This window comes from Centroberyx gerrardi, chromosome 15 (assembly GCF_048128805.1).
Source record: "Centroberyx gerrardi isolate f3 chromosome 15, fCenGer3.hap1.cur.20231027, whole genome shotgun sequence".
Classification (NCBI taxonomy): Eukaryota; Metazoa; Chordata; class Actinopteri; order Beryciformes; family Berycidae; genus Centroberyx; species Centroberyx gerrardi.
The window spans coordinates 21,524,880-21,548,073 of NC_136011.1; the positions used below are offsets into that span (position 1 = coordinate 21,524,880).

Here is a 23,194-nt window from a genome sequence, read left to right on the forward strand (position 1 = left end):
ATCTTACGTCAAGAGAGAAAATGGTACTGCTCAAAAATGACTCTTGTATAATGATTCTCTCTGGTTTATAGCAAGCCACATTACCCAGCCCACCTCACATTCAAGGACAGCATGAGTTCAACACTGAGCCAAACCAAGATGTTTGAGGTGACTTAGAAATTCCAGTGAAATAACTAACAGGAACTACAGTCATCTGAAAGTCATCAGAGAATTTTATCTGAGAGAGAGAGGACTATAAGGTCATACAGTTGCTCTGAGAGGAAATTTGCATTCATTTTTCCTGTTGTGGCTGTCGGTGCCATGCTGCTGCTGCTGCTGCTGCTGCCTGGTCAGTGGAATCTTTACCCTAGGCTAGATGAACACAAACTGGAGGAAAATTTTCCATTTGTCGTGAGTACGCCGGCTTTGTAGGGCTCGAGCAGCTTTCCCTCTGAGCCAAAAGAGGCGGTGTGGGTTTGCAGAAGGCAGCGGTCGGAGGAATTCCACTGGGTAGTTTTGCCTGAGCTGAGTGTGTGTGTGTGTGTGTGTGTGTGTGTGTGTGTGAGAGAGAGAGAGAGGAATGCTGCTGCCGGTCTGTAAAATCACTGAGTCACTTGGTGGAGGTGGATGCCGCTTTTGTGACAAAACAACTTAGAAGCATCATGAATAATACATTTTGACGAAAAGAGGCATTGGGAGCCTGTTCAGTCCAAGGTTAATGAATCCCACACCAACACAAAAGCACGCAAGGACGCACACATTCACACTCACACACACACACACACTAAACTATACAGAACATTATCCATCTACTCCTCCGCAGTAATTGAGCACAACATAATTGTGTTCAGGCTGATGTGTGTAAGCAAGCGCTACATGAGTCATGATAGGTTTTCATTATCAGCGACAGCGTTTAATCGTCTGCTGGGGTGATGGGGCTTGAGATGTGTGTGGGTCGCTTTGTTAGTCTAGAGGAAAGGCTAGACGTGATTTGAGTAGATTTTGAGGCAACTTGCCCTGTCTTCATTTTATCTCATTAAGATAAGATGAAGCTTATTGATTCCCAAGGGGAAATTGAATCATTGTGGCAGCAAAGAATAGAGGTGCAAAAAGGGTAAAGGATGTTAATAAAAACATAATAAGGTAATATTCTGCATTGGTTTCGGGAATTCAGCATGCGAGGTTTGCTATAGAAGAGATGAATCCTACACAAGCTGTTATTTTTCAAAATCAAGCAGCTTATAGAGTTTTTACTGTAAGGCAGACGTGGTTTCATACATGGCAGTATTAATACTAGTGCCCCACTTATTGTATTGTATATACTGTATAGGAATCTCTTCTTTCTTTACTTCTTTGTCTCTGACATTTGATATTTAAATTCAATTTGTAAAGCTTGATTGTTGCTTGTTTGTCTATCTAAATGTCTGTATGTGAAAATATACCTGGCGAAAATAAATCTGATTCTGATTCTAGTGTAAATTCACTTTTCACATCTGGTTTTGAAGAGAATAACTAGCTTTACAAGAGGTACCTTTGCAGTGCCAAAGTACAGAATCTTTCTCCAAACCTGCAGGCCAAAGACAGACTCTGAGTTAATATTATAAAACATACTTGGCCTCTCATTGAAGCCATTTACTGCAGCATCAATAGGGCTCATGTCTGGAAAGCCCAGCCTGATATGACTGATTTAATGGTTGGATGAGAGAGGAAAGACTTCTGTACTGTGGCTTGCTCCTTCTCCCTCATGTAATGATAAAATCCCTTTTTGGAGGGTTCAATGCTCCACCTACCCCAGAGACAGTCATGGAGCATATGGGAAGTCGATCTGTGGCGGCTGCTTTTCAAACGTAAACCAGGAAGCTTTACGGTTCACTCATGGGAACTGGGTTTTCAGGAAGCTGCAGTTCACTCTGTAACCTCCCTATGTACACCCACTCAGTTTACATCCCTCCAGTTTGGCAGGTAACAGCAAGCACAAACAAGACACAGCTAGTCTAGTCAGAATCTAATGCTGTGTAGCCTCGAGCACAAAGTGACCGTTACTCTAAATGCAAATGAGCAGCTCTGCTTATCCCAGAGTGCTGCTGCTGAAAAATGCTTAGTGAAATTTTGTGGATAACATGCAATAATCCATTGATTGTAGCTGTGTTCCTGAGAGGTGACCCGCATCCCTAAATCCCAAATCAGTGATTGTGTTTTAATTGGCTATTTGGCTGCATGGCCTCTGTGCCCTATTCACACCGACAGAACCATTAATCAATTGTTGATTAAGTGTCTCTTATCTCTTTAAAAGTGAATTACTTTGGATCTGGACTCACAGTTGCTCTGTTTGCATCCATTTCCATTTTGCTGATACAGCTAAACAGCAATAGATTTGTAATTACTGGCTACTGGTATGAACTGAAGTTCAAATCTATACTGTGCATTTCCTGTTTGAAATTTGTAGTGAATAGCTGTGTATCACAATTTACTTCCCCACAGTTTTTCTCCATCACAGTTTCATTCAGCAGGAACTAATTACCAGTTTTCAGTTATCTATGACTTTCTTATTAGATTTTTCCCTTACAGGCATCCCCTATGTATCCTCAGGGCAAATTAGCAATTATTAATATTGTTAAAAAAAACACAATCCACAGCCACTTTCATTGGGTCACAGCTCCAAACAATAATGTGTGCTGTACAAATCAATCACAAATCAGTCCTGAGTTATCATAAAGTGGTACTTTATTCCTGCATGAGACAAGACAGACCATTTGCTTTTCCTCCTTTCTGACAATCTATATGAAGATAAATGACTGTAAAGAATGTATTTTCCACACTAGGCCATCATACTAGTTTGATAAAAGTAATGTAGAGGGATTCCATATGAGAGCAGAATCCCCCAGCCAGAACCAAAACTGATAGAAACAGCTAACCAGGCTATAAACTGCAGCTTTCATTAAAAAAAAAAAAAAAAAAATGCATCTTACCACCAACAGCCTTGATAGTCATTAGCCAAAACATTAGCACCAGTGTGACAATGGGGTTTTATACTCAGCCTATATTTGGATGTAGACCTTATAAACTATCTATCCCCTTACATTATTGTAGTTTAAAAAATACACTTACAGTAGTTATAGCTTTGTACATTATCCACCAGGTGTCAGTACTTGACCTGCTGCTCTTATTGCTGACTAAGATACTGTATGTACTGTAGGTATATTGTAAATGCACACAATGGCTATGTAGGTCCCCAGTATTTCTACTGGCCAAGGAACAGAATAAGCTGCTATACTTCAGCATGCCATATCCCATATGAGACAAATTACAGGACTAGAGCTGCATGCAAACTCCCATATGTCTTGTCTGCATCACAGCTTGAAAACCTCGCTTCTCACTCACTGCTCTTCCTGCTTCAAATCAATTATGCCCAGATGTTTTCTAATAACCTTCGTTAATACTGCTAATAAGAAGACCTTGGATAGAAATCTGTAACAGAAAGGGACGTCTCGATCAGTGCCCTATTTTTCTTGTTCTCGCAGTTATAGAGACACGTTGGCGGAGGGAGATGCATAGGAGAGAGAGAGAGAGAGAGAGAGAGAGAGAGAGAGAGAGAGAGAGAGAGAGAGAGAGAGAGAGAGAGAGAGAGAGAGAGAGAGAGAGAGAGAGAGAGAGAGAGAGAGAGAGAGACGGCACTATGTGTCCTCCAGTCATCCTCTGAACTCCCTCAAATCAGTAGTATGCAGCATTTGAAGGGAGACAGAGGTGGAGAAGTGACCGGGCAGAAGAGACGGATTTCTTTCCAATAAACATGAGGAATAACCAGCCGACGGTTTTAAAACAAGGACCCTAAATCTTCTGATTCATCTGCACAGGATATTCTCTTTTATTTCGACGTGCTGGAGGAATATTTTCCGCTCCATTCCTCTCTCTCTCTCTGTGCTCTGACATCTTGTATGGATATTTCACCAATAATGGGGCTTTTTCTAGTGTAAACCGCTAGCATAAATCCATACCTGCACAGGTCTGATGTAGTCTATCTTTACTCGCCTTTGTAGCTAGGTCAACGGACTCTGTCAACTGCAACGCTGAATTTTAGATTCCCTACAAGGGTTTTCATTTTTAAAAAAAAATGTGATTCCTTGCCCTTCGCAAGGAGGTAGCAAAGCCCCGTCGCTGGCACTGGAAACAACTGGGTCGTGTCGAGAAGATTGTGGATTACAACGGTCTTTTCCCCCCCATATATCTCAAAAGAAGCCGGAGGTATTTCAGTGGTCATTTGCCTTTCCTGGCTCGCCAAAATGAGCGTCGATTTAATTGAGTTAACCACATGAGCGGAGTCTGAACAAACGCCGTACTATCAATCTCCCAGCAAGGAGTTAAACAGATTGTTCCATATTTTCTGAAATAAGCGGCGCTCGTTGCCCTGGATAATATGGAAAGCGAGGTTTTCACCCCACTGCTGGAGCAGTTCATGCTCACGCCTCTGGTCTCCTGGGTAAGCACCTAATTAACTATTCCAATGTTTCTTAAGCCCTCTAATTAACGACCCCTGCACAGCGAATGCCTTTTCTTTTAAGTGTGTATCGATCATCTTTACACCTATCTGCATTGTCCCATTTATTTTCAGGTGAAGACAGTCGGGCAACCGACAGTGAAAGATGGCACCACATTATCGGAATATGTTGAATTAGTGGATGGGATTTACCTGAACGAGATAATGCTTGAGATGTAAGTAATTTCTATCTATCTTTTTCTTTACAAAAATCAGAGCCATTTAATGATCTGGACCAGTCCCCTGCATTGGCTACCATAGCCTGTTATGACTGGCATAATGAGGGCATGCAGACCCTTACCTTGGGCCCAGGACCACAAAAGGGCCCCGTTTTCAAGTGTAAAACAATTGGTAATTTAATTGGAAATTGGCCCTGCCGCACAAACATGCATACTTTCTCAACCATCTTCAATAGCTGTAGTCTACATTGGGGACATTTTTACCATCACTCTTGCACAATGTACAGGATCTAATGGTGACCTCTGGCAGTGTAGCAGGGAGGGCACATCAGAGATACTTGCCTCGGGGCGAGTGGGATCATCCGGGCACAGGCGGACCCATCAAGTCTTAAATCTGTCTAGCCCTATGAATAGTCTGCTGAATCAGAATAGACAAACCGCATGAATATAGGCTAGGCACAATGGGACCTTGTACTGGGGGCAGAGATGGGTCACACTGTCAGAAGTCTTTGCAGACAGTTATTGTTTGGATCCCCTGGAGCTGTGCGGACCGTCCGCAAGCATCGGCGGTGCAAAGGAGGCAGCAGGCAGCTCATCAGCTTCCAGTTGGTCTGTCTAGTGTTTTTTCAGTCACACTAGACTGTCATCTGCAGCCGACTGGAAGACACCCCGCCCCTGGAAGCTGCAGCGCTCTGACCTCTTGCTGTAGATTTTGGAGCGAGACTAGAAACAGTAGCACTATACAGAGAAACACTGGTTTTCACTGTGCAATGAAGGGTCTGGCGATCCAGAGCCTTCATTAACAAAGTAGGGCAGCACACACGCACAGTCATACGAGTGAGACCGATGTTTCAGATGTAGGCTATAAAGATGCTTTGGCAGTTCTGTTGAGAGAGACAAGGAGAGGCTGCTGGAGGAGGAGGAGGAGGCTGCGGCATTAGATGTGAAATCAATCCGTCTTTCCAGTCACCGTCTGACACGTATAGAACGACAGAAGACAGCTTTCCATTCCTTTGTCTGGCTCCCGGCTGCTACTTCCCGCTAGCAGGACACATTTTTTCCTATTTTCCGCATATCAACACTAATGCCACGGTCGACACTGTCAGCATTTACTCCTTCCCTCCCTCCGCGGTTTGCGGGATCGTTCAACCAAAGTCCTCTCCACAATGGAATTGATTTTCACCTCTCAAAGCCTTTTATAAAATCTGTTGCAGTTTCAGTGGAGAGGAGAATATGTTTGGATACATCAACACCGCTTACAAAGGCAGAATATACTGATCGAGCTGCTTCTCTTGTGTCACCACGACTCAGTAGCTGCCTTATCCTAAAGCCGGGCTGGGATAACTGTGTGGGTGTGGAGCAGTCGGTCTCTTAAATAAATCTCTCCGCCCTGTCTCTGCGAGTTCAGAGTATACTTTCTAGTATCCGGTGCGGATTGGTTAAGCTGTAGCTTCGGTGGCATGAGGAGGTGATTAACCCCACCGGCCATTTCCTCTCACTGGATGGTGTACTCTTCCTTCTAGCCCTGCCTGCTTCCTCTGTCCTCCACCTCCTGTATCGCTCTCCTAATCCAGCCTCCTTCAGGTCTCAACCGCCCCTCCCTCCTCTTCTACTTTTCTTTTTCCATGCTTCTCTTTCCTCCTCCACACTGCTCCCAGCCCCTCATAGCGGTGTCCTCCAGTAGGCGAGAGGTGTTTAGAGAGGTTGTGACAGGTTTCGTTAGGCCAGGCTGCTGTCTGCCCGAATCATCTTGCCATTTCCACCCACTGCGATTCAACATTATTTTTAGAGCATTTTCCCCCTATGGGACGTTGTACAGTGGAAAGCAACCGGAAATATATGAGGCGGGAGGGAGGGATGGAGAGAGAGAGAGAGATAAATGACATGCCAAATTGGTTTCAAATATGAATCAAACCCACAACATGGAAGGGAAGATGGGCAAAGAAAGAGAGGGAATGAGATGTAAAAAGCTTGCCACATGTCAACCCCACAGCTGTTCATATTAAAAATGAGATGTCTGACCAGCTACTCAATAGGATTTTTGTCTGACTGTAAATGAAATGAGTTTTCAGGGGAATCTTCTGTGGTTGCTAGAGCGTTTGCTGTAGACTGACAGGATGTCGGGGATTGCCAGTCACAGCCAGCACTGTGTGTGTTTATGTATGTGTGCGCTTATATGCTGGGCTTCTGTGTCTCTGTGGGAGTATGTGTATCTGTGTGTGCCTTTTTTTTTTTTTGTGCCTGCATTTGGTTTTGGAGTCGGGCAGCTGTTGGCAGTCGTCTTGCCCAGCCACCCTCCCACACAGAAGGCCTATTGTCAGATGTTGTGTTGGTGAGGCTGCTCTTTGTCTGCCTCTCCCACTTCACCACGGCTGCATGGTCACCTCCGGCGGGCTTATCTAACTAAAATAGACCTTGTCACAAGCTAATATTCACGTTACAGCTCATCGTGCATCTTCACTTTGCAGAGCACATTACTGGGAAGATCAGTGGGATGAGCATGGCATTGATTTCCATTGAGGCCCACCTGTAATACCAGTGTAGGCACTCATAATGATTGCAAGGAGTTTTGGATTAAAGCAGGCGCTAAAGGCCATATGCTATGTTGGTTATGTCTTTTTCTTCCCATATGTAGAAGTGCAGATGTTGATTTATTGAGTTACATTGGTTAATTTAGTATTATGAGAGAGAGTAGTTTGTTTTCTTTAGGTTGCGTTAACCATGTTACTAGTTAATTTGATTCAGATCATCCACTGAATGCTACTAGTTGAAACAGGGTACAGGTTCAGAAGTCCAGTTCTGTGTAACTATTTAACTACTCTAATTATACAGTATATAGTCATATTTAGGGAAGCTGTATTTTGAGTGGAAGAATGAAGTAGGCGTCAGTTTGTAAATGCCTCACTCCCTCTCTCTGCCTCTCGCTCACTCTCTCTGGCTCTCATTAAAAGTGGCTTAGAAACTTGAGGTGAGTTTTTCGACTTCTTTGAAGAACTGTAGGTGATAATGAACTGGGATTGTATCCATTCCAAGGCACGGACACACACACGCACACACACACACACAATTGCACTCGCTCGCACATTCTCTTGTTTCCTCACCCTCCCCAGCACCAGGCTCTGTTCTGACAGTATGAAATATAGTGTTAGTTGGCATTGAGCCGCCTGCAATCGATCCAGTTGTGCTAAAAGGACTTGCCTGGTGCCTGCCTCCGCTCAGTAGCTGCCGATTACATTGAAAATTTGCTGGAGTTTACATTGATAACACCATTCTTTAACAAAACAGTCTCTGCAGCCAAGAAACACACTCGTATCCCAGAGTGGAGGACACAACTCTGAAGATGCACACACACACACACACACACACATTCCAGCAAGTGCAAACCAACATGCAGTAATGTGTGCACAAATAAATATGGTTTCATTTTTTTTTAAGAGTATTCTGTCTCTCTGTCTCTCTGTCTCTCTGTCTCTCTATCTCTCTCTCTCTATCTCTATCTGTCTGTCTGTCTGTCTGTCTGTCTGTCTGTCTCTCTCTCTCTCTCTCTCTCTCTCTCTCTCTCTCTCTCTCTCTCTCTCTCTCTCTCTCTCTCTCTCTCTCTCTCTCTCTCTCTCTCTCTCACTTGGCATTAGCAAGGCCAGTTTTATGTAAGCCACTATCTTTCTCTTTAAATATTTTACATTTTTGGAGTCCATTTGTTGCCCAGGGTTTTGCCAGCCTGTAAATGGCTGGTGATTTCAGCTGCTGTAGTGTAATGTGCAGTGTTTCTGTGTGAACGTCTCTGTATGGATCTAACCAAGCTGCTGACGGAGACATGAGAGAGACAGACTGGTAGCAGTTGTCATTGAGACGGCAAGGGATAGAGAGAAGGGGTAGAGAGAGAAAACAGGAGAGAGAGAGAGAAAGACTCAGGATTATCTAACGGTTTGCTGAGACCCAGATGGCACCATGGCCCCTCCCCCTGCCGCCCGTGACTGACATTACCTAGCCAATTAGATTGCCTCCTCACTGCTGTCAAACCAATTAGTTTTCCCGCTTGGTGAGAGGGAGCCAATTAAATTTTTGTCTGAGTGACAACTGTCCAGTTGAATTCTCTGCTCTCCTGCCAATTCTCTAGACGTGCTGGCCCTCCGGCCTTTTCAGTCAACCAGTCAGTCTGTCTTCTACAGCTGGACAGAGAGAGAGAAAAAAAATAGACTTGATGTATCCTCCATGACTTCTTGCAAACCAGTTATACAACTTTTATCATGTTAACTGGAAGAGGTTTAGCTCTCATCAGTGGGATATCCTGTGTCTTTCTTTGGATTCGACCCACACTTTTTTGCACTGCATATTTGTGTGACATTTGTGTGGCTTTCACTCTGCAAATCTGTTCAGGAACTGATTGTTTGCTAGTTTGGGTGAAAGTGAAACAGTAAAACGTGGATTGCAAAGATAAAGGTGTTAGAGGTTAATGTGCCTGATGGCTAAAGTGTTACATGTCATACAGGGTCTGTCTGGCCCTGTGGTCTGGCCGCACACATGAGGATGAGAGAATCCATAAGCTACAGTGTCTAAGGTGGAATGCACCTTCCAAAATTTTCCACTGCATCTTGTTCTTGCAGATAAAACACAGACGTGTGGTTGCCAATGGTTGTCTATCATAAGGAGGTAAATTGATGTAAACTGATGAGTCAGCTTTGGTGCATGTAAACATCATACCTCATTTACAAAAACCTGGATTAACCCCGGTTTTGAGAAACCCAAATATGATCATTGGGATATGCCAATGTTAGCTGGGATACTGGGGCATGTCAACACCGTATCCTGACTACTGTTGATGATATCGCAATATTCACATGTGCACTTTCGCATGAAGAGAAGTTGGAAGTGGGACGGGAGGAAACACCCACAGGATATGCATGTAAACGCAGTCAATGAACATGGATCCATCACAGCTGCAGATGGGAAGCCCTGTGCACTCTGACGTTCTTTCCGCAATTGCTTACAACATGGATCACCCACACATGGAAAAAGTCCTAATTCACCACTCACTTTCACTATTCCAGCCACTAATGACAATTCAAGCAATTCGAAGAAGCCAAGGGGTTCGATGTTGAACACTGATCAGTGCTTTGTGGCAGCCAAACTCCCATTGTGTGTGGCCTCCAGCCTGCAGATCGTCCTGTTTTCTCTCTCAATGCCTCATTAAGTCCCCAGTACAGGCACACAGACACTGGTTGTAGTCCTTACTACTTCTGTCATCACTTCCTTTCCGGACGGAATCGGCTTTCAACACCTACACACACACACACGCACACACATACAGATGGGCAGTCAGCTTAGCAGCAGATAAGATTTGCATTGAGGGACAACACTTGAATGAAGTGAATGTTGTGTCTTGGGCTCTCAACCCGATTGGCCTCTCATTAAAGATTCATTTCTGATATTTTTCATGTGTTGATCAGAAGCACAGTATGATTCTCTGGTTATACAGACAGATGGTGGCTATGTTATGCTGATGTTTTTATGACTGTAGAATGCTCTAGACAGCCATCTGACAATCACATGAAGAAAAAAAAAAAAAAAGCTTGAATCATCCTTCAAAAAGACGCTTCTTTTTTTATATATATAGATCAGAGAGTCTTCCTTTTATTATGGCAGCCAGAATCTAGAAAAGGCCACATGCATAGAGAGAGACAACCTCAACTGGGAGTCAAATCCCCGTTTTCATGAGAGATTTCACGGCTGCAGTTGTTTGTCTCAGTCTCTGACATTCAGCTCCTTGTTCTAGTGAATGGGATTTGAGAATTGGTCGCTCGCCCCACAGCGCATTATTCCAGATACATGGTTCCAGATCCACGGTTGATGTGATTCACCTCTGTTACGCCTGCTGTAAAAACCCTGTGTTTTCCCTGGCTGTTAGAGAGGCTTAGGTGATAACATCGTCAGTGGGGAAGTTTTTTTTTATGTGGAAATGTAAAGTTTAAGACCTTCTTAGTGTACACAATAACCTTTAGGAACATGAATAAGGTTCATCGAGCCCTTTGAGATGACCTAAGCAAGAAAAAGACATGATTGAAATTCATTTTAAAGTCTTATAAAAAAGGAATTTACAACATATGTCTTGAATATGCCATTTTCATTTAAATGGTAAGAAAAAAGCACTGAATACCTCGCACACCATGTCTGTATACAGTCACTCTCCTTTCTCTGTCTGTCTCACTTGTCTTATTCATCTGACTGGCCTTCACCTCTCTTCTTTTTCCCTCATCCCTTCCCTTCTTTCTCCACGCCTCACCTCTCCTCCTCCCTCTGTCTGTCATCTCTCTCTTTCATCATCCCTCAACCCCTCCTGCTGCCTCCTGCTCGTCCCCTCTTTCTCTCCTCCCTCCTTCTGTTCTTCTCACTTTCCATGCCTCATGCCCCCATCTCTGCTGTTTTCTCTTTCTCTCTCACCCCCTGTCTCTCCGGTTCTGTCCATGCCTCACCTCTCCTGCTCCTTCCCCTCCTTCGCTCCCCCCTTTTCTCTCCTTGCCTGTTTTCTTTGAGTGGCGTGCCGAAGCCTTTGTTGGTTTTCTCCAGGGCCGGTTACAGCAGACATAGTTGGGATTCCAGCTGGACTAGAGAAAAGAGGCAGGCAGACCCGCTGCTGGGGTGTCTGTCTGTCTGCTCAGTTCCCCCACTGCTGCCCGGGCCCTGGGGTCTGCAGCCCGCTACTTCAAAGACTGTAGAGGCAGACGTTACTCTGGCCACTCTTCATCCTCTTCCTCATCCTCATCTTCATCTTTGTGTCACGCCTTGGCCTGTGTTAATATGAATTCATAGTACAATTATCTTGGCCAAAATTATCTTGATATATACGATATTATCCTGATAATTATTAATACGATGAAAACATTAAAACCAGTACTGTAATATGCTCCAATTACTAAAAACTAATTTATCATATCAATCACAAGACATTTGACTTTTTTTAAAACACATTTTAATGTAAGATTGTAGAACATATCTCAAATATTTACATAAAATATTTGACTTTTTTCTACAATTTACAATGATAAAATGCTAGTTTAGCTTACAAAAACTGTAAGAATAGTTTTAAACAACAAATAAAAATCAAAATAACAGCATCTAAAATAAGTAAAAATTAGTCTCAAAAAGTGCTACTGACCTGCATCCACTTTAACTCAGTCAGCAACATGAATATAACAATTTATTAGAGGAAAATAAAACATCAATAATGACAGATGAGAGAGTCCTGTGCTGTGCTGTGTGTTTTAGTTTGTTATTCCTAACAAGTTAGCAGTTATTGTGGTCACAGTAATAAAAATTAGACGCGGTGTCATAACTGTTATTGGTTTGTACCGCAGTATATAGTAATACTGGTTATAGTCCCATCCCTAGTCACGCCATTCTCTCTCTGTCTGTGTCCGTCTGGCAGGAGGATGTATAGAGTGAGACAGGAAGCAGCTGCTGTAACCTTGAGAGGACGAAACTTTAACAAGGTTGTGTTAATGTGCGGCGCTCGATCCCATAGAAACAAGGACATGTTAAAAAGCCCACAGGAACCGCTTTAGGACTCGCCGCTATAGGAATGCGCTGGCTATAAGCTGTGTACCTCAGCTCCAACCATACAAAACCAATTGCTTATACCTGTGACTTACAGTTGTAGACATTTAAATCAATGTATTGCCACGGTTAATTAGACCTTCTAGGTTGTACCTTGCCTCAACATGCTTCAGCAAACAGCACAGTCATCTAACCAGTTCTACAACGTGCTCATCAATGCTGAAATCTATCCAGCTGCATTTCACTTGACTGCAACTGTAGAGAGAAGATGGTGATGAGGGATGTACTGATTGCTTAGGCTGTATTTGTGTTGGAGAATTTCCTCAGTGCTAATAAGGTGTTGCCAAAGTAATATTTCAGAAATCAGAGGAGCTTGATTTTCTGCATCTTTCACACATAGAGGGATCTTAAGTCTAACTAATGGAGAAAAATCAATTGCGTATCAGTCCGTTTTTCTACCCCGCTGACACCAAGCCAATGGTCTAAGTCTATATAGTTAAGTGGAAATAATGGATCAGATCGATGCTTAGGATTTGCAGATGACTGGCAGTCATGACTTTGCAGTATTGGCAGTGAAAAGGTGACATCAGTGTTTACTTAATTGGGATTGTGAAACAAGGCAACCCAGCCTGGCAGGAATGAGTTTAGCAGCGGTCCCTGTGGATACAAGGGCAGAGGAATGGGAAGAGGCCCCATGGAAATGGACAGGAAGACAAAGACTGGGAGAGAAACAAGTCCATGAAAAGCCAAGACAAGGAAATAAGGAAATGAGAATTACATACCAATGGTCAGATGGTCACTGGACTGTTTTTTTATACTTCTGTTCCCACAGGGAAAAGGATGGGAATGAGAAAATGGAGCATGTAATCATCTTGTATGTTAGGTTTGCATGACAACAATACAAAATTCTTGCCATGCCTCTGATTTTTTTTGTAATATCTTGATATTGCAAAGTCAGTTTGCAATGTACACGTTTTTCATCCTATTCACTCTGACATGACCCCATGAACAGTCAACCCCAACATTTGTATTTATATTCGTAACTGATTTTAAGTCCCCCCCCCCCGCCTTTTTAGTTACAAACAGGCAAAACTATGTCTTGTAACATATGCTAAAGAACATGGGGGGGAAAAAACTCATCATCTCGTTTGGCTTTGATTCTTTTCTGTGAGAAGATTTTCAGACTAACTGAGGCAGAGCAAAAGCATGTCAGTGAAATCACTTTGGGTAATCTTGACACTTGACAGACCACATTGGTGGCAATCAACTACATGCCAAAAACTATGTTAGAAAGTGTAACTAATCTAATTTTAAGAAGAAGACACTAGTAAAAACGCTGGTTAACTTGCCAGTTTGTACTGTATTCACTGTACTTTAGAGCTTCCAATCAACAAGACATTGGTATATACTGTATCTGGTATATATAATCGTATCATTGGGTAAAATTGTGGTATTTTGGCACCTCAGTTGTATGTTCATGTGCTGTGAGTGGCTGACTTCTCATGTTCTCAGTGGCGTCGACCTGTTTCAGTTGGGACTGTGGAGAGCTACACATCGAAACGCACCCACACAGAATCATCCTGTACTGAGCTGTTTACCTCCGGCAGTGTGACTGCTAATAAATGCTCATCCCCCACATTCCTCACGGCTGTTTGGCTTTCCCAGTCTCACACACACACACGCACACTCATGCACGCTGCACACACAAACACACACAGTCCCCCCGCTATGTTTGGACAGCACAGCTCACAGGCTCTATCCCCAACACGTGGCCAAATGTAGCCTGCCTTTTCTGTTTGTGTTTGTGTGTGTGTGTGTGTGTGTGTGTGTGTGTGTATGCGCATGTGCCTGGGTGCCCATGCTGACCGTAATGTAGCCTGTCATATATAGGTTAACGCTACTCCCTGACCAACCCAGCCAATCAAAGCCAGGAGATGAGAGGAGAAAGCCCAGTGGCCCCAGGCTCTGCATAAGGCTGCAGTGACTATTGACAGCACTGACTGACTGACTTATTGACTGGCTGTCTGACTGACTTGCTGACTAGTTGTCTGACTTGCTGGCTGTTTATCCCTAACCTATTTACCTATTTAAAGGCTTAAGGTTTACTGTCTCAGTGGGAACAGGCAGGGTGGACAATATCTGGGGTTTTTTCACCCCCTAACTGACACTAAACCCCTTTATTCATACCCCTGCCACACAGGGGGGGATGCTCTGTCGCGTGCTTGTGTGTGTGTGGGGGGGTGGGGGGTGGGGGGTGGGGGGGGAATCAGATACAGAGCCAAAGAAAGCTAAAGGGAGAATTGTGTGGTGTTTTCATGGTCGTGTTGTTGTGGCCGCCATGTTCTTGGCTTCCACTCTGCATGGCGACGGAATGTGTGAATGGGCACCCCTCTCTCTCTCTCTCTCTCTCTCTCTATCTCTCTTTCTCTCTCTCTCTCTGTCTGTCTCTCTCTGTCTTTCTGTCTCTCACACCTCCCTCACCACCACGTCACCCTCCTCGCCCTGACAGGATTACAGCCTGCTCTGTGCTTTTTAATTACGGGGTTAAATAGGACCCCCTACTATGGCCCTCAAAAAGGGCTGCGTGTGTTTGGGGTGTGTGTGTGAGGGGGGTGTCACATGACCGTGTTCATTTAGACAATGTTAGAAAGAACACTGTGTCCTTCTGATTAGCATGATTGAGTGTGTGTGTGTGTGTGTGTGTGTGTGAGTGTGTGTGTGTGTGTCAGGGTGGAGGCTGATCAAAAGGCCTATTAACACCATCCACACTGCAGCCGGTTGGCTAATAGACGAGGCTTCTCCATTTCAAACTAGAAAGATTGCTGTTTTTCTTTGAGTAACATAAGCAAGACAAGTATAACGTTAGATTTATTATTTCGTTTATTAATACATACTCATACGTAACTTAATTACGTTTGTTGCTTGGCAACGTGGCTATTTAGCATTGATGTGTTAATTGAAGCAGATTGATGAAGTTTTCTCCTTGGCTATGAAGACATTCCAATGGATTTATCTGGGTAAAATAAATGTAGGCTTGTTTGGTGTCAGTAGAAACGGGGCAGCAGGGTGGCATAGTGATTAGGAAGACGTCATTCAACTGGAAGTCCCCTGTGACAGCAAGCATCCGCCCCGCTGAAGTGTCCTTCAGAATGATATTGAATCCCTCGCCTGTGCTCTGACCTCCACTTTGGAGCAGGACAAGCGAAAAGGACAAATATTTTATGAAAAAAATGCTATATTATACACTGGGTTGTGAGATTTCCCTATCAAGCTTTAGTGAGCAGTTCCCCCATACGGACGCAACCATATCGTTGGGCTATTCTGGAGCACAGATGCAGACGTGCAGACACACGCATGACTGCACATGTGCTGCACACTACACGCATGCACACACACATACACACACAGAGGACTCTCCTCCCCCCTGCTGAGCGCATGTTTAATGACCCTCATATATGGGTCATGGAATGTACATGCTTTGAAGAAAGATACATATGATGGAAAAGAGCCATCCTATAACGGTGTTGTGATTGACGGAAGCCTCAAAACGCTTCCACACTTCACTAGTACATGAGCAGATGCATCGTCTTTTCATAGTCCCTCCCAACATATAAGGATCAAGTATGAATTGATCAAGGTAGTTTGATTAAAGTGTCTTGACAGAGTATATTCCATTCCATTTAGCACCACCATAGTTTCCAAAACAGTGCAGGAAGCCCAACCATTTTTAGGTATAGTGTTTTGATGAAAACTTGGCAAAAGATCAGCCACTGTCACTGCAGAACAGTGTATGTGCGCCATCAGATAGTCCTGGCTGAGAATGAGGTTATACAGTAATATCCCTAGACTCCAGTCCAGAGAGACTAGCTCAGTATAGCTCAGCGCTGCACCTTATAATACAGCACAGCATTGTTTTGCAAAATCAGAGCCAAAGTTCTAAAATGGTGAGACTAAAATGATTTATTCCATTTTCTCTAAAAACTGGTGGCTTCAGTGGCTAATTTTCTGAGTGGACTGGATACGGCTGGGTGGCATAGTGAGTAGGGAAACTGCGCTTCAACTCTTAAAACCCCGAAACGGCAAACATCCACTCTCCCAAAGTGTCCTTAAGTAACTCAGTGATTCCCTATCAGCTGCAGGGTTGCTGTTCTGTCACCGACCTTACACTCTGACCTCACTGTGAAAGGAGGGGTGGGGTGGGGTGGGGCAGGGAAATGGGAATTTCCCTATGGGGATCAATAGATATCACATTAAGACCACGAGGTCTGCAGTCTCATAATCCATTAGCATGCCGATGTCCATGATCTGCGTTTTCAGTGAGATTTTCAGTGACTCATACTACTCTTACTGTCACTGCCAGCCTTCAACAAGCCCCGACAGGTTCACTCTCCAGATGCAACATGGGAAAGTAATTAGCTGATGCATGCATGGATGGCTGCTTGGTAGTGATCAGGTGATTGGCAGATAGTTGGCATGTCACACATTCCAAGGAGACAGACAGACACACACACACACACACACACACAGAGTGCAAGGAAATACTCGACTGTCCTTTTGCATCATCAGTCAGTTACAACAATAATCTTGTCAGGGCATTTCGTAATTAGCTTTTATCATTGAAATAAGGTAAAAAGGGTTTGGGATTCGACAAGGAATTTCCATAGATATGCAAATGGTAGTGTGGATCGTTTTGGATAACAGGCTGGGGAGGTGGTACTGTGTGAGTGTGTGGAATGTCTATGAGCCTCACTAAAACATGTTGACACCCGTGATAACATCAGTAGTCACGCATGCTCATTCAGGGCCCCCTGGGCAACATACACTCACAGACAAACACACACACACACTGTCTAAGCATTTCTGTTCTGTAAGTAGAGTACTTTTTCTCTTTGATGCTAACAAACTGGAACAAATCAGGGTTAGAGTTGATGGTCAGGGAGTTACTCAATCAGATCACCATGTATTGGAACGCTGATTAATCATAAGTCCCCAGTGAAATCAATGTAATTTTATTTAGGAAACAGGCTCAGCTGAGGTGCAGCGCTCCCCCTACCTTCCAGTGGTTCCCTCCTGTAGGATTTGATATCTGTGACAGTGTAGCCTAAGGACTTATAGGAGGTGTTTACAGTGCTGCTTTACAAAGATGTTTGAATTTGCTTCAACTCACTCATTTACCACAGAAGCACCAATTTTTTATTTATAGCCTGAGGATTCTGCACATTACAATTATGCCTTTTCTGAAATTCCTTTACCACCAGATTGAGTCGGGGCAGCCTTTTTCCTACTCTACTTCTCCTAGAGGGTCTGGGTGACTTTAACATGGTTGTGGCACTGACCCCACTTAAACAAGGGCCCATTGTCACTATGCTGCTAATGCTTTTAGCTAAACTGGCACCCACTCCCATCATTCATTGAAACACACATTCATTTTAAATAACCCAGTAACACACATAGACACAGAAACATAAATGTTACGACTCAACTTCCGGAAATGTTTAATGTTTCTTCCTAATTTTATGTTGTAAAATGTGTAAATAAAAAATTTGTCTATGTCGAAGTTCTTTAAACTCTGAACAGAATTTGTGTTTTTTCTTTACCACAGATTGTGATTGAGATCATCCATTTTCTGACATGATTTGTTAATAAGATTATGTCGCTTTGTCTACAGAAATCCCAAGGCCACCGTGCAGAGGACCAACAAGAAAGTGAACAACGACCCCACGCTGCGCATCCAGAACCTCTCTATTCTCATCAGGCAGATTAAAGCCTACTATCAGGTGAGAGTGGGAGGCCTAGTAGCCCCATAGGTTTCTGCATAACAAGCTGCGAAGTCAAACGTCACTATATTTTTGAAAATGGATCAAATTTTTATTAGTTCTATCTAAGGTTAAGGTCCATAGTGAGGCCAAGGTTGAGGGCTAGATTTAGAATCCACTTATGGTAGAAAATTATGATGATCAACTTGTGAAAATCGTAAGTTTTGTGTGTTGGGGCCAGAAACTATCATCCCTGTATCTCTAAGCGACTGTTCCCAGTTTCCCTACACCTCAGTTGGGGTGGTCTGCGTTCAAACAGTGGCTTTACCCCTTAGGTCGGTGGAAAAGGAGTTACAGTGGAAAAATAAAATCAAATTCCAACACAAGTCAAGGCAGCAATTAACTAGGGACACAAGCTTTCAGTCACAAACACACACGTACAGGACTGCATGTATACACACACACGTACACATGCCACATAAACACACGAGACTTGGCAATATAAACTGTGATGTATTTGCAGATGTGTATGTGTGTGATTGTGTGTGATGTGGTATCATGACCTCCATCCAGATGTCAGACAGGGCCCAGTAAACATAAAGAGACATCGGAGATGAGAAACACACACACAAATACAGCCGCTGATGTGGTTCTGCCTCTCACGCTTTTGCTGATGAAGGTCTGGCATTTCTTTTTCCGCACAAAATTAACTTTTTTACCACTTAGCAACTCACTCTTGGATGGCCGCTCATAAGCCATGCAAAGATGATAGAAGCAAGCCATGTCAGATGTAGTCAAGTCTTATATATCAGCTCATCAGGCCCTGACATGTGACAGTTTCCACCACAGTTAATCATTTCCTTTTGGTGCAAGCAATGTCTGAGACTTCCTATTAATCTAATGGGTTGCAGAAGAAAAGAGAAAGATAGAGGAGGGGATGTGGGGGGTGTAAGAGATGGAAGGAAGATGAAAGAGCGGCTTCTAGATGACAACATGTGAGAGAGTGAGATTCTGAATGACTGTCTGACAGACCCCTGCAAATCCTGGGACTAAACCAAAGCTAGACTGGGCTGGATAGCAGACTTGGGCCTATTTTGTGTGCAGTGAGAAAGTGAATCCTGCAGCCAATGCGTTATCATTACATGTCACTCATCCAGTGTGTCAGCTGATTAACATGATGATATCGTGCAGGAATAACCATAATAGTTGGCAGTTTCTGCTGATATTCTACCTCACAACAATGTGACTCCAACACAGATCAGAACAGAAATAGTTGCTGCAACCAACCGGGCCAGTGCTGCTACAATGGTACAATTCTTCGCCTTTGAATGCTTGCTTATGGCATGTTTAGTCTGCTGTCATACACGTGTCTTATCTGCACTATCTGCACTGATCTTCTATTACATTTCAACTTGCACCAAGCTTGTCAGTTCTGCTACATAGTCTTGACTGTGTTAATGGCGAAAAGGACGTGAGCGTGATCCAGCCTGCTGTAGATTGAGTTTAGGAATGTTAGGATCTCACTGTGCTACCATGGCCAAGTGGGTTGTACTGACAAAGACAGAGCTTTCCCACGCTTCAGACTTATGACCGTGACCCTTCGTTCCCTCAGGGTCGATTTGAAGCAAGGCTGTTAAGAAAGTTACTTATCACCTAAATTGAGTTATTCATAAGTAGAAGCATGAAATGGGGAAAAAAAGGACGAAAAAGATGAATTGAAAGGACTATAATATGTGTTGGCACTGTGGATGTAATTGCATATTGGCTATAAACTGATTTGTAATTCTGTTGGAATAACACTGAGCAGCTGTAGGGCTGTTATGCCCTTTCTGTCCTATAAATCTATATAATGTTGTTAACCCAGACTTGTTCTTTCTTCATCTTTAGCTATGCCCCAGAAGTCAAGTGAACAGAGAGTCTGTATGATTGGTTAACTGCCTCATCAGGTCGGCATTATCTTGGCCTTAGACATCCTGTTAATCACTCCCCGGTCATCTTATTTAAACAATCAGCCTATTGTATCAACTTCAACGTTATAAGTCTTCAAAAGCTCCACTAGGCCGCCTCAAAACGGCTAGCAGAATTATCTGTCACAGAGTCAATGGGCGGGTCAGTGGCTACTGGGGGTTAAGTAGTGACCAGCAGAGTTGGTGGATGATGAGATGACGGGAAGGGTTAAGAACATTAGCAAGGGAAGTCTTGGTGGATCAGTTGGCGGAGGCACATACCTCATATCTGCAATCATATCCTGTACGGGCCATCTGCACCATTTTCTATTTAACTTCGGTAGCCTTTATGGCCCTGTTTAATATTTTACATCTGGTCAAACAGGCTTTAATATGTATTGAAGATGCATTCAATGTCATTGTTTTGTCTTTAATTAGTAGAGTCAGGTAGTATACAGCGGTGTTACTAAAGAACTGGTATTTTTTCCCCAATATGGCAGAAAATTCAGTTTTGCCACCATAAGGCAACCATGGCCCATTGGTAGTTGATTTTCACCAAAGAAAATGACTAAATGTTACACTAACCAGGACAATGCAGTCCCCTTTTATCCCGTGTCAGATTTTTTGCATTACAAAGTTATCAATTCTTACTATTACGCAATCCACTGACGGCAGTGACAGCAAAACATGTTAAAGTTCCCATGGCAAATATGATGAAAGACCAGTGCAAGACCAAACTAAATGTTGAAATGCCCTGACAATCTAAAAAAAAGTCTTCATTTAGAAGTCTATGTGCAGAGCAAGAAATGTAGTGATCATTTTGGTGTGGTGGCATTAATCCCATCCCACCGTATGTATCTATAACTGTGAGTTGTTTTAGCTTCAGGGGGACAATGTAAGCCAACAATGAAACTCTTGTTCCTCTATGGTATTTGGTTAATCTTCTCTGTCCGTCCCCGCCTCGCTCTGTTGACCTCATGGTCACACTATTGTCCAGTCACCAGTGTCTGCAGGCTCTGCCACACAGAGACCACCTGCAGCTCAAGACCCCCCTGATTCCCCCGTTGCCCTCGTTGTCTGTCTCTCTGCCCCCTTGATGGCCTTTCAGGGACTTAACCCGCCACTGAAGACCACTCAGTTAGTTGGTAATGAGATGGGCTGGCCCTCTTAAGGATTTAAACTGGACAATAGTGCACATTTCAGACAAAAGCCATAGCCTTTTTCGTAGTGTGGCTCTTAGATGAGTTGCCTTGTTTACAAGGGACCATCAGCACCACATGCCAAAGGGTTTTGGGGTTTGACAGCTTAAGAAGTCATGAGTAGAGGACACTTATTAGGTTGAGACCCTCTTAATTGCTACTTCCATGTATGGTTAACATGGTTTGAGAGATTGTCTGCTTCTTATTCTTTACAGCAGACTAAAGCACTTAACTCCAACTTCATAAAACAGACAAAAGTGAGGCAATCATATCTCACATTTTTTGGGCCTTTTCCCTTTAATCTCCCACTCTGTTTTGCCTTATAGGAGATAGACTATCAGTAATGAGAGTTTTAGTTGATTAGCAGCCGCAATAATTGCAGCAGTAAAAGCTGAGAGTAAAGACTTGTTAGAAATGGTGAGAAGTTGGTCAAGACCACGGAGCGAGAGAGCAAATGAGAGAGAGACAGATCGTGAAGGACTATAAGCTCATAATTTGGTCAGTAGGTCAGAGACGGATAGATGGCTGACAGTCCAAACTCCTGTGGAGAGATTAGACCAAGTTCTGGAACACACTGGGAAGAAAAAGGTACTTTATTTTGAGAGAGAAGGTGGGTGAGGTGCATGGATGAATTGTGAATCTTGTATTTTTTAAGCCAATGTTTTCAATCGTTGGTCCATGCAGTAGTTAACATACAACCATCGCATTCACCCTCCTATCCTGGCCTGCCACGGGTAAGGTTCAGTGTGTGTGTGTGTGTCTGTGTATATTGGTAATAAGCCATCTAGTTTATGGTATGCATGTCCAATTGCCTTTTGGCCCACTATAGTGTTCCCCTTAGCTGTACTGGCCCACATAATATCTGTTGCCATCAACTTTTTCAGTTTTACATTTAGTCCAGGTCTTCTGATCAGCTATAGTGGATGAGAAACCAGTTCCCAGTCAAGTTTGGTTTATTTCAGCAGTGTTTGTAACCAGGCTTGTATAGCTCAGTCCAGTTTGCTTAAGCTCACTGCAGCAGTCTGAAACATGAGTGGTATGAAGCAGACCTTCCTTCATTTGTGTAGTCTTTCTCTGTCATGCATGCACACACACACACACACACACACACACACACACACACACACATACACCTACCCACGCACAATTTCTGCTCCAAAGTCAATAGGACCAGGTTCTTATTGGGGGCATAATGAGCCAAATTGGCTTTGATATATGTTCTTGTGGTGGTCTCCCTTTTTTTTTCCTGTGGTTGGTTTGTCACTTATTGTTCTCAGATTTCCGGAGCCATATGGATAGAGGCAGAACCATTCAGGTCTTGGGCTAATGGCCTTAGCAGGTTTTCAATTTACTGTATAGCTCAGCACTTTGAAACAGGACTTGGAGCTAGTATAGGCTTGACATGGTTCGTTGCTTCCTCTAATTCAATAAGTTGACCTCACTTAAGAGTCCTTATAATTGAATTTATCCGGTGAACTAAGATCAGAATCTGTTAGAAACCACTGCCACAGTATACTCAGTAGGGATACCATTATATGCCAGCTAGTCCTAATGAGTTTGCGTCCCTGCTAGCCAAGTAGTGGGTAGTGGTTTTAAAGCGAGTGGTCAATCCACCTCTCTTCAGTGAAGCAAGACAGTAGAGAGTAATGCAACAATATAGCATCAGCTGGATTCATATCAGTAAAGTAAATGTCTAGCTCAGTTTTCCATAGAAATGTAAGGTCCAGTGCACTTGTGTCCACAGTTGCGTTGTCTCTTCTACAAAAGCGCTATCTTTCGCTCTGAGTGTATGGGGGTGAATGGCAGGAGGAGGAGGAGTGACTTTATTGAGTTTATGCTCTTGCTGAGTCAGCGAAGCGTCTTCTGGTGCTGAGGGACTTACTCATTAACCTCTTCGAACTATCAATGGGCAGACGGAGAGGCAGACAGCCGTGGACCTTTCCTGGGACTTTCCCTTGTCCCTCTCCTCCTCCATTCCCTTCCTTCACTCCGTTACTCCCTCCCTCCTTCTCCACTCCTCCTTCCTGCCCCTTCGCTTCTGTGCTAGCCA

At 43.6% G+C, this 23,194-nt stretch overlaps 1 protein-coding gene across 1 annotated transcript in view; it reads left to right on the forward strand.

Moving 5' to 3' along the window:
- Positions 1–4,067: 4,067 nt before the first annotated feature.
- The window catches only part of ccdc88ab (coiled-coil and HOOK domain protein 88ab), a 78,229-nt gene continuing 59,102 nt past the window's right edge, over positions 4,068–23,194 (forward strand). Inside the window, exons 1-3 of the mRNA XM_071900072.2 lie at positions 4,068–4,456; positions 4,589–4,689; positions 17,912–18,020. Of these exons, the coding sequence (XP_071756173.2) occupies positions 4,394–4,456; positions 4,589–4,689; positions 17,912–18,020 (273 nt within the window). The 5' untranslated portion in view covers positions 4,068–4,393. The remainder of the gene's footprint in view (positions 4,457–4,588; positions 4,690–17,911; positions 18,021–23,194) is intronic.